The sequence below is a fragment of the Gadus morhua genome, chromosome 15 (genome assembly GCF_902167405.1).
Source record: "Gadus morhua chromosome 15, gadMor3.0, whole genome shotgun sequence".
Classification (NCBI taxonomy): Eukaryota; Metazoa; Chordata; class Actinopteri; order Gadiformes; family Gadidae; genus Gadus; species Gadus morhua.
Window position 1 is genome coordinate 16,666,105 of NC_044062.1, and position 11,586 is coordinate 16,677,690.

Below are 11,586 nucleotides of genomic sequence, written 5' to 3' on the forward strand. Positions count from 1 at the left end.
CTAGAATATTTACAGAACACGGCTAAAGGCTGTGTGCGCCTCGCCATTACAATACATCCACTGTAAACAGAGCGCATGGTACCGTGGCTGCAAGCTGCTCAGGGCCACACCCCCACCCTCCTCCTTGACCCGCCTCGCTCCTCCTCATTTGCATTATAGCTACAGACACCAAAACAGCGCATTTGGGGGAAGCTCAATGTGCGACTGGCTCGGAGTGGCTGTAACTCTGCACCACAGCTGAATTTCGGGAACGTCTTTGAATACTGTGTTGCCCACTAATACCTATATTAAAGAATACATAAAATAGCATGTCATGGGACCTTTAAAGTAAAATAAAGTTGATAATTATAATCTTTGAATATCATATTTTGCCTTTTTTGTGCCTCTCTGGTTAAACACTGGCACCTCCTTGGCCCCCCTAGTAAAATATGTCTAGAACCGCAAATTTTTAATTTTTTTATTGTTTAAACAAATATTGGTACAATATGGTAAGTCATGTCGGTTTAAGATCAGGTTTTTTGTTTCGTTTTTTACGTTTTTTCGCTAGGTTATACTGAGAATACAGGGCGGGAAGATAATGAGGAACGGGAGTGACCCCGTAGTTTAGAGCGTTGCGATTGGCCTGTTGGCATGTTGGGGGAAGCCACACAAGAGGACTATAAAGCACTTATTTGTAAACCAAATCAGTTGTTGCTGTTACTTCATGCAAGTGGTAATGAAGCCTTTATCTTTCAAACCTAGTCCTTTTCTAGCTTTTGTATTTTGTTGCAATGCGTTGTTGTGGGTCACAATCATGTCGGAGGGTCCTCTGTTTGTCAACGTGAACAAATGGATCTTGGAGAATGAGAATGAGTTTCTCCCACCAGTATGCAACAAACTAATGTGAGTAAAGTATGTTTCACACCCTTAATTCGGATGACCAAACCTGATAGTAGCACATTGTTCATAAACTCTAGCATGTAACACATCCAATGACATGTAATTTCTGGCACTTTCTCAATCATTTTATGAAATTAAAAGTTGGCTTCTAGGCCTAGCTTACTTTGTGTTCTGTTGAAACATGTCAATTTTGTATCTCAACGCTAATAATTAACAGCAGGGTACAACGGTAGCGTTCAATGTGTAATGTAATGATTTCAACTCTCTGTGCCCCAGGCACGAACAGCAGCTGAAAGTCATGTTCGTTGGAGGACCCAACACAAGAAAAGACTATCACATCGAGGAAGGAGAAGAGGTGAGAGAAAGGGCCCCGAGAACCCCCCTCCGCAAGAGACCCTCTCAGCTCAGTCAAGGCGCTCACCCAATTCAGAGGGCGTTATTAGCATAGAACATTCTAAAACAAGATCCAACTAAAGATAAAATAAAAAGGGATATTAAAAGTCTGACCATTTAAATATATAATATAATTGTCTGAAATACAATATAGTACCAATAGAAACGTGTACAGTAAACATGTCCTACTATCATATAAGATAATGAGGTTATGGTCAGGAGAGTTTTGAATAATCTAACTTACTTGTTTTTTTCTCAGTTCTTTCTGTATTCAATTAATTAAAAATCTCACGATTTCCCAGAAACAGAATGTTGCAAATGTTGACTTATGTCTGTTCAAACAGTCCCCTCGAGCAGTACTTATAATCTGATGGGCCCAAAGTATCATGACTATGGATGAATTTAATGGACATCTAGGTAGACAGGAAAATGCATCTCAAAACATCAGATACCTGTGATAAGAACTAATATTATTTCCTCATTATTTCGTCATTAAGTATAGATATTAAGTTGTTGATTGTTTTTTTGATTTTATTTAAGTTATTAAGTAACTAAAAATATATTTTTGATTTTATTTAAGTTATTAAGGAACTAAATATTATATTATATATAAGTGTATATATATAATATACTGTAAACGTAAAGTACACACAGATTGTAAATTTTTTCTCAGTTCTTTCTGTATTCAATTAATTAAAAATCTCACGATTTCCCAGAAACAGAATGTTGCAAATGTTGACTTAAGTCTGTTCAAACAGTCCCCTCGAGCAGTACTTATAATCTGATGGGCCCAAAGTATCATGACTATGGATGACTTTAATGGACATCTAGGTAGACAGGAAAATGCATCTCAAAACATCAGATACCTGTGATAAGAACTAATATTATTTCGTCATTATTTCGTCATTAAGTATAGATATTAAGTTGTTGATTATTTTTTCATTTTATTTAAGTTATTAAGCAACTAAAAATATATTTTTGATTTTATTTGTTATTAAGTAACTAAATATTATATTATATATAAGTGTATATATATAATATACTGTAAACGTAAAGTACACAGATTGTAGGCCTATAATATAATAGGCATAGGTTACTATCAGTGTGGGACGATGTGCCTCAGATTTTGTTCTGATTGTTATTGTATAAATGTATAATGGCCACTTCAATCCAGTTAATAAACACCAGCAATTCTGAAATATTTTACCTGCACACTGACATAATATTCATTGATGTGTTGATGACACACTGATGTGTTGAGGACAGTATAATTTCAATTCAGTTGATTTTCTTTACCGACCAATAGTTCTTCTCTGATTAAGATGGTTGGTTTAAGAATTTACTCAAGCTATTTAATGCACTAATCATTAGAGGGGGTTCAATATCACAGCACAAATCTGAACAACATTAATGACCCTGAAAACAATAGCTTGTTTGTCTCAACCAAAATGGGCAGAAGTATTTTTATCTCTGGTCTCTCTTTAATTCTGTTTTACCAGTTCTTCTACCAGCTGAAAGGAGATATGTGTCTGAAGGTAGTTGAAAATGGAAAACACAAGGATGTGCACATCAAAGAAGGAGAGGTGGGTGTGTGCGTGCATGTGTGGTTGGGTGCATGCACGTGTGGTTGGGTTTGTGCTTTGTGGTTGGGAGCGTGCTTGGTTAGTTGGCTGTCATGCATTTGTGGTTGGGTGCGTGCGTGTGTGCATGTGTGGTTCGGTTTCGGTGTTTCTCCTGATTATGCATCACAAATTAAATCTTCAATCAAAAAGTTTCCGAACAATATTATGATGACATTAAGAGCTCCATTATTAGAGTTTAGTCTAAACACTATCATATTTACAACCTCAAAATTAAATATTCCCTAATTCCCTTCAGCACATTAGTACCATCATCCAATCGATTGCTGGGCTGTTCTTATGCCCATATTTAGATGTTCCTGCTGCCGGCCCGCATCCCCCATTCTCCCCAGAGAGAAGCCAACACTGTAGGACTGGTGGTGGAGAGGATGCGGCTACCCACTGAGACGGACTGCCTGAGGTGAGCCACCTGCAAAGACCATGACCCTATCTGAGACTGGGTAATACCATGCATTTGCTATCTTTTAGCAACAATAACAATAACAATAGCAGAATGTCATAATAATATCACTATTACGATATGTTTGCCAATTGACCTGTCAAATATGAAATCCAATATCACATTCAATAATATTACATCGAATATGACTAGAATGTTTGAATTTAAAGTGGTTACGACATATTTTGTCGTTTCAGGTACTATGTTGACAATTCCACAGACATTCTGTTTGAGAGGTGGTTCTTCTGTCAGAACCTAGGAACGCAACTGGTGCCTATCATAAAGGAGTAAGCTTAGACTGTTCACCTTGTTTTTGACAGTATCCCTAAGAATAAAGAGGAAGTGCACCTATCTAACATAGTACCTGACTCCCTCAGGTTCTTTGCCTCGAATCAGCAAATAACAGGAAAACCCGATCCAAGTGAGCTAGTTGAAATTTGATCATATTAATCTGCTCTTATATCTGCTCTTGATCCAAAAGTGGATCCATTGTAACACAAGTGTTTGTGTGTGTGGCCGATCAGACGAAATCTTCCGGCAGCCTCCGTTCCCCATGAACACCATGAACGTGATGTCCCCATTCTGCTTCAAGGACTGGCTTGATAAACAGAGGGGCCCCCTGGCCGCCAGGGGCCACATAGACATGTTCGGAGCGCAGTTCGAGACTGAGGTCAACCATGGTCAACTAAACCCTTCTGTTTTCTATAATTTGATTCATACATTAATACATCACTTTATTAACCTCACAAAGCCAGCCTAAGAAAACAATCATCAGGATCTTCCTCAGGATCTTCCTCACCCACTACCAGCTAGTCCCCCCAAGTTCTCGGTATAAATGCTTTAACTACGTTCCCCGCAGGTGATTCTGTATGGAGCCGGGCAGACAGAACTGTGTACGGAACAAAATGATGCTTGGATTTGGCAGCAGGTGCGTGAATCACATCCATGTTTCCGTCTCTTGCTGTATAAGGTCACCGATAACAACCATGCTTGCCGCTGTTGTTTTATCCCAGAGGGATATAGCAATGACCATTCTATGCAAGACCCAAACTGTAAACCCTTTTGTCTTGCTTTGTTAATTTTTCTCTCTCTTTCTCTTCTGTGTGTGTTTCTTCCCAGGAGGGCTCGTCAACAGTAACTATAGACGATCAGGAATTTTCTCTTTTTTCTGGAGACAGTTTACTTATTCTGGCGCAGAGCCAGTGAGTGGGACATGAAATATATGTGTGTGTGTGTGTGTGTTGGCTGGTGTGTGCGTGCACGCACTCATGTTTCTGTGTCTGGGTGCTTTTAGTACTGAAATCATGAAGGATGCGCTAATAATCTTTTATCGAGATTTATGAAATATTTCTAACTGTGTGTCTTTTTTTTCTGCTGTAGGTATCAATGGCTGAGGGAAAATGGTACTGTGGCCTTGTTCGTGGTTCAGAACCCAGAGAGGAAAATACATTGATCAGATGCTCTTCTTTCACAAACACACACTCAAGAACACATATCCAAGTCTATACGTTATGGTCCAATCATTTCACTGCTTGACTTTTAGGATGGATTCCAGTGCCTTGAACTGCGGTATATTCTGCCTTAACTATTCAACTTCTGTACCCAGTTGAAGAGCAAACTCTATGAAGCATTATTAAAAGTTAATTATACACTTCTTTAGAAGTGTTAGTACTCCAAGAGGAATTGCAATTGATTTGTATTACTTAATTTGTAGCCTTCCAACTTTGTTCTCATTGTCATTATATAAAGGGTTAGTTATAATTAGGTTCGGTATAATCAAATTGGTTACAACAGAAAAGACACCTACTTCCCTTTCTAGTAGAGGTCCCTCTATTTTATTTTCATCACATCCACTTAAGTTTGTATATAAAGTTTTAATCTTGAAATATAGCTGTGAGCAGCAATGTGGGTGTCAAGCATAATGGGACTCGATAAACTAATTCTGCCGGGCAGACGTAATCGGCTAGGCGGCTACATGACGACCGTATAGGTAATCGGTAACGTCGACCGCTGGTGGAATGAACTACATTCAACGAATTGAACATGAATATTTAAATACTGGAGTCTTTGTTTATTGTTTATTGTTTATTGTTTATTATGGATCCCCATTAGTTGTCGCAGAAGCGGCAGACTAGTCTTCCTGGGGTCCAATTAAAATCTGAACATACAAACAATTAATCATCACTCAAATACAGTAAAAGTAGTGACAAAACTACAAATACATAGTCAAACAAACAAATAAATGGGCATCTGGGCGCCTCAGAGCGCAAACACCTTCATCAAAATATAATTCATTGAGCGCCAAGCCAAGTCAGAGTCCGGAGTTCATATTTAACATAAATAAAAATAGGATTTAATTTGCCTCTTGAATTCCCTCTTCACAGGTATAACACGAATGTGGGAAGGGAGTATATTCCACAAAGAAATTGACCTATAGAAGGATGTCCTCCTCATTGCATTACTCCTACAGTGTGGGAGCACAACTAGCCCTGCTGTTGCAGATCTAGTACCGTATGAATGAGCATCAGAGCAAAAACCAATTTAATTAAAAAGAGCTCTAGGAACATGAGTGGAAATTACATTCTTAATAAATATCAAGGACCTAATGGATAACCTATCAAGAGCTTTAGGCCACTTGAGATCAGAATGCATCTGATCTACATTTGATCTGTAAGATCTATCAAGTCTAGCAGCCCGGTTTTGTACAGTTTGTAGTTTGCTTAGGTCAGTCTTAGAGGCAGAGGCCCAAATAACAGAACAATAGTCGAGATGGCATAATACTAATATTTGAACCACCTGTCTCCGTAAAGTAGCTGGTAAGTAGGTGGCACATTTCCGGACCGTAGCAATGCTCCTACTCATCTTGGCAACTATCTGCCTAACATGATCAGTCCAGGACAGAGTGTTACAAATAGAAAGTCCCAGAAGCTTTAACTTGCTCTCCTGCTTGACTGGCTGACTAGAAATCTGCAGATCAAGCATAGGCTGACTGGCTACATTATGCCGAGATCCAAAGACAATGCTGACAGTTTTTGATAGATTTAAAACAAGTCTATTTGCAGTAACCCAATTGACCACTGCTTTCAGATCTTGTGACAGAACGGACTTAAGTTTACAGCATGAAGATGCAGAATAGTACAGTGTAGAATCGTCAGCGTATAAAACCAAAGTGGATTCTTGAATAACAAGCGGGAGATCATTCGTAAAAATTGAAAATAAGAGCGGACCCAAACAACTTCCTTGCGGCACACCACAGTCTATGTTAATGCTGTTGGACAGAGTACCATTCAAGAAAACCTGTTGAGTTCTGAAACATAAATAATTTTCAAACCAAGAGATTGCCATAGGTCCAAAACCATAATGCGTGAGTTTTTCAATCAACAACTTATGGTCAATTAGGTCAAATGCAGCGCTGAAGTCCAACATGACAGCACCAGATAACAATGAATTGTCAATCCCCCTTAACCAATCGTCAGTCATTTTTACCAAGGCTGTGCAGGTGGAATGACCCTCTCTGTAGGCATGTTGTGCATTACTTATCAAATCATTCTTAGACATATAATCATGGATTTGGTTATATACAATCCTTTCTAAAATTTTACTCAAAACAGGTAGGATTGTTATAGGTCTACAGTTAGGACCACTGAATGTGGATTCGGTATCTTTTGGTATGGGAATAATTTTTCCTTCTTTCCAGATTTTAGGACAGGTTCCATTAGATAGACAGGAATTAAATATGTGACATACAGGAAGAGCTATATAATCAACAGCTATTCTGAGTAATTTACCTTCAATACAATCTGTACCAGCAGAGTTGTCTTTAGAAATGGATCGTAACAATTTTTCAACCTCCTTGATTTCAACCGAATTGAACTCAAAAGTACAATGTTTGCCTTTCATTATGAGATCATCAATGAGCAGACACGATTTGTTCTTTACATTTGTACAAAAGCCCCCCCTCAAATTTTCAACTTTTTCCACAAAATACTTATTTAGGTAATTTGACACATCCTTAGGCTTAGAAATAAAATGAAAATCACTCACCTTTCGGCGAAATTCGCCGTTTTGAAACCAAAATAGGTGACCTCCGTGAATCGTGTAGATTCGATGAAAAAATATTTATGGGGTGGGGGGGGGGGTAGGTTCAGAGGCCGGCCAGTTTATAGTCCTCCGTAAAGTGCTGTACTTATGCTGCGTTCGAGTATTCTCTGCGAAGTGCGAACCGACTCGGATCTCGGATCTGACGCCACGCCCACACACAGGAAAACATGGACGCCACCCGAAAAGCTGTTGTCGCGGTAGCATTGGCAGAGGACCAGGCGCTCCAAAATAAGTAGGCTATAGGCCATAGTCAAGTCAAGTCAAGTTTATTTACATAGCACATTTAAAACAACAGTAGTTGACCAAAGTGCTGTACACGAATACAATATATTTGTGTACATAGGCAGAGATAAGGACGCAGTAAGGTATTGCAGTAATACGAGTGATTGAAATTACCATTTTAACCACCAAAGTGGTCCAAGCACAATGAAAACAGTTCATACTTCAAGTCACAATGGGCGCAGCCATCTTGAATTCTGTCTCGGAATTTTGCTCGGTCACCACTGAGTTCAACCGAGATGGCGAGTTCGCCGTCCGAGGAAAAGGGACGTTTCGCTTGGCAACGTCCTCGGACCTCCGAGACGGATGGATATTAAAACGCAGCAATAGACATGGAGAGCCTGTCGGAGAACCTCTCCGTAGTTTACGTGCCCATCCAATATCTTTTAACTATCAGTCGACGCAAACGAGACGGTAAGGGCTGTGATTGGTCCTCTAACAAAATCCTTTCCGGAAACGCTACTCGGTTTGACTTTGGACCTTATTTACTTTGTACGTTGTTTACTTTGCAAAGGACCAATAAAATACCAAATAGGATTTTTAAAGCTTTGGAAGTTTATTTACAAAACTATTTACAAATATTTTGTTGTCAACATATAAGATCGATCGGGCGGAGAATTGCAATGCGTCTCTGACAGACGGACGGAGAACTTTGAATACGCGAGCAGGCGCCTCGTTAGACCTGGGCATTCGAGGCTATAGCCCCGGATCTTTTGGGAATAGCCCCGGATCGCTGTGCCGTAAAAAAAAACATCATAATGCTGAAAGTAGCCCCGTAGAGTTTACTTCTTTGTGATTGAATTACCAGCAGCCACAGATGCAACATTGTAGCGAGTGAAAACCGCAAAATTCTGCCGTGTCCATGTATGGGCAGATTTAGAATAATTTGTTGCAAAATGTTGCAAATTCAATGTCGGTATTCTTTCTTCTCTATGCATAGCGCATCTCGTCGATATTGCTGTTTTGTGCTGCCAGCCTTTTAGTGAGATCAGAGAGTGTTGAGAAGGACAGTACCAAAATATCTTTGGTAAGATGGATATAAGAGAGACCCGCAGTGAATTCAACCCGGTCCACTTGACATCGGGTAGGTGCATGACAGTGGTACCGTAAAACGTCAATAGCCCGGGCTATTATTTGTTTTCTATCATTGAACTTTCGGGTAAAAACTCTTGCTTAGCAACGATGGGAAATAGCCTACTATCAAATGCATTATTTAAACCAGTATGAATATTACCGTAGGCCTACATGTTTACCAGGCAGTTGAATAACGCCTGCACACACACAAAGTCACGCACGCACGCACACGCAGAGTGGTAATCGGGAGAGTTGGGAGAATTCCCTGTGGCCCGTTAACGTTTTGGGGGGCGCCGGGTCAACGTCGCAACCAATTCGATTTTGTCTAGAGGGGAGTAACTGAGCGCCCCCTCCCGAAGTGGTACAGCCCAGGTCGGCCTTGAACTGCGTTTGGTCAGAAAGACGTAACGGCTAATGACAACATTGAACTCTCATGCAGGCTCGAACAGAATATTAAAAAAATTCTACCGGGGGAGGATACCCCGGACCCCCCTAGAGGGATAATATCCTTCTCACCTTTTTCACCCCTAACCCGTTTTCATGCCTGATAAATACACCATTATCAGTTTCAATGAAGGATGCAGAAGCATTAGTACTCCGACCCATAATATCATTCATCACTTTCCATAATTTCTTACTGTCATGTTGGGCTCTATCAATCCTTTGCCGATACAATTCTCTCTTTTTTTCTCTGTTCACCTTCGTAACTAGATTCCGTATTTTACAATATGCACTTTTATCATTGACTGAACCAGAGGCAATAAAGCATCTTTTTAGCTAATTTCTTTGTTTCATTAAGTTCTTTAACTCCTCATCAATCCAGGGAGCTCCATTAGGCTTGACAGTGAATTTCCTAAGTGGTGCATGTTTGTTTACAATGGGTACGAACAAATCCATAAAAATATTTAACGATTTTTCAGCATCAGGTTCAACACAGACTTTAGACCATTGAGCATACTTGACATCTTCTAAAAAAGCATTGTTGCTGAAATTCTTATATGACCTAGCACAGAATATCTTTGACTTTGCTTTTGGAATCTTTGACTTTCTGGACACAGCAACCAGGTCATGGTCACTGAAGCCAACTAACAATGACATTACCTTGGAACACCTGTCAGGCAAATTTGTATAAATATGATCTATACAGGAGGATGATTGAGCTCCATCTCGGTTCAGAGCATTCCTAGTTGGTATGGAAACAATTTGACTCAAATGACAAGTATTGGTCATATCAAGCAACCTTTTCTTCATAGAGCAGCCATCTTCAAACCAGTTCACATTAAAATCACCAAGACAGTACATTTCTCTATTTTCATCTGCAACTCTGTCAAACATATCACAGATTCCATTGAGATATTCTATTCTAGAGTTGGGTGGTCTATAGCAACAACTAATCAGTATTGGGCTAGTATGGGGTAAATACACCTGTAACCACAATGCCTCAATGTTGTCATTCATCAAATCAGGTCTTAGTTTTACTGGTATATGATGTTTCACGTAGATTGCCACGCCCCCGCCAAATCTATTTCTATCTTTTCTGAACATGGAAAAACCCTCAATTGATATCAATGAGTCATCAAATGTACTATCCAAGTGTGTTTCAGTTATAGCCATTGCATGAATTCCATTGTCCATCAATTTCGCTGAGAGTTCATGTGTTTTATTCCTCAAGCTGCAGATGTTTAAATGAGCTAATGCCAGGCCCTTAGGAAGACCCGGTTTGGAAAAAGTCCCATCAATGCTTGAACTAGCCATAAAACAAGTCCAGCATGCCAATACACAGGCCTACTGGGATTGTGACATTAAAATAACCAGGGAGTGATGCTGGAGTCTCTGAACAGTTGATTATTGATGTACAATTTGTCGACTACCAGGGTAACGCGGCTGTTATGGCTCCGATGTTCTCTCATGATAGGGAAAAGTACTTTACGCCTGTCATGTATCTCAGGAGGGAATTGGTCATTCATGCCGAAGGAGGTGTTCCTCAGCTCTCTGCCCCTCCCCTTGACAAGCTCCTTCTGCTGATATTGTTCGAAACAAGCCACAATTGCACGGGGTCTGTCCTTTGAGGGTCTTCCCACTCTGTGCACACGGGAGAATGTGACACCCTGAACAGTTTCACTAGGCATGTTAAGCTGGTCTGACATAAACTCCCTAATGACTATTTCACAGTTCTTACCCTCTGCCTCTGGTATCCCAGTAAACACAATGTTTACTGTTTCAATGGTATCAACTCTGGCTTCCATAAGTTCCATCTTACCCTTCAGTTCTACATTGTCCTTGACCAAATCTGAAATGAGTTCTTGACTGAACTCTAAGCTTTCTTTTAGGCCCTTTATCTCCTCCATCATAGCATTCAACATATCCAGTTTGTCAAGTTTCTTGTTGATGGACTGTAATGTTATCACCTTACTGTCCCCCTCAATAATTGCCAATGCATCATCTGATGGATATTCATCACCACTCTCAGCATCAGAGCATGTCTTTTTAATTGGAGACTGTTTAACAAAGTCAGTAATCTTCTGCGACTGGGTATCTTGTTTAAGCTTCTGCCTATGAGGCCTTGCAGCCTTCTGTGATTAACTGATGATATTTTAGTGATAACTATGAAGTTGCCAAGCTTACCTATCTGTTTTAGCTAAATCCAGCGCACCTCTAGTAACCCTGGTCAAACAATCATGTTGTAAGCAATTGCAGCATTAATCCTGCACAGCAAAGAGAGAAATCATGTGTACAGCGAAAACACTGTAATCAAACTATCATTAGTAAGAACAAGTGTAT

General features: G+C 39.9%; 1 protein-coding gene across 2 annotated transcripts; it reads left to right on the top strand.

The window, feature by feature from the left end:
• Window positions 1-632: 632 nt before the first annotated feature.
• LOC115559888 (3-hydroxyanthranilate 3,4-dioxygenase) lies at window positions 633-5,713 on the top strand. Of its 2 annotated transcripts, XM_030379040.1 has the most exons (10): window positions 633-882; window positions 1,156-1,234; window positions 2,772-2,855; window positions 3,206-3,312; window positions 3,549-3,638; window positions 3,729-3,772; window positions 3,876-4,021; window positions 4,211-4,279; window positions 4,471-4,553; window positions 4,732-5,713. In XM_030379040.1, exons 1-10 carry the CDS (start codon window positions 704-706, stop codon window positions 4,802-4,804), a joined length of 954 nt encoding a protein of 317 aa, XP_030234900.1. In that variant the 5' UTR covers window positions 633-703; the 3' UTR covers window positions 4,805-5,713. The 2 variants fall into 2 exon arrangements, with proteins under 2 accessions (XP_030234900.1, XP_030234901.1); XM_030379041.1 differs by lacking the exon at window positions 3,549-3,638 and having other exon boundaries at window positions 3,672-3,772.
• Window positions 5,714-11,586: the final 5,873 nt, after the last annotated feature.

Coding starts and splice junctions, on each gene's coding strand:
- LOC115559888 (XM_030379040.1), top strand. CDS start 704: ATGCAAGTGGTAATGAAGCCTTTATCTTTCAAACCTAGTCCTTTTCTA. Junction 1,235..2,771: donor ACATCGAGGAAGGAGAAGAG/GTGAGAGAAAGG, acceptor CTGTTTTACCAG/TTCTTCTACCAGCTGAAAGG. Junction 2,856..3,205: donor TGCACATCAAAGAAGGAGAG/GTGGGTGTGTGC, acceptor GCCCATATTTAG/ATGTTCCTGCTGCCGGCCCG.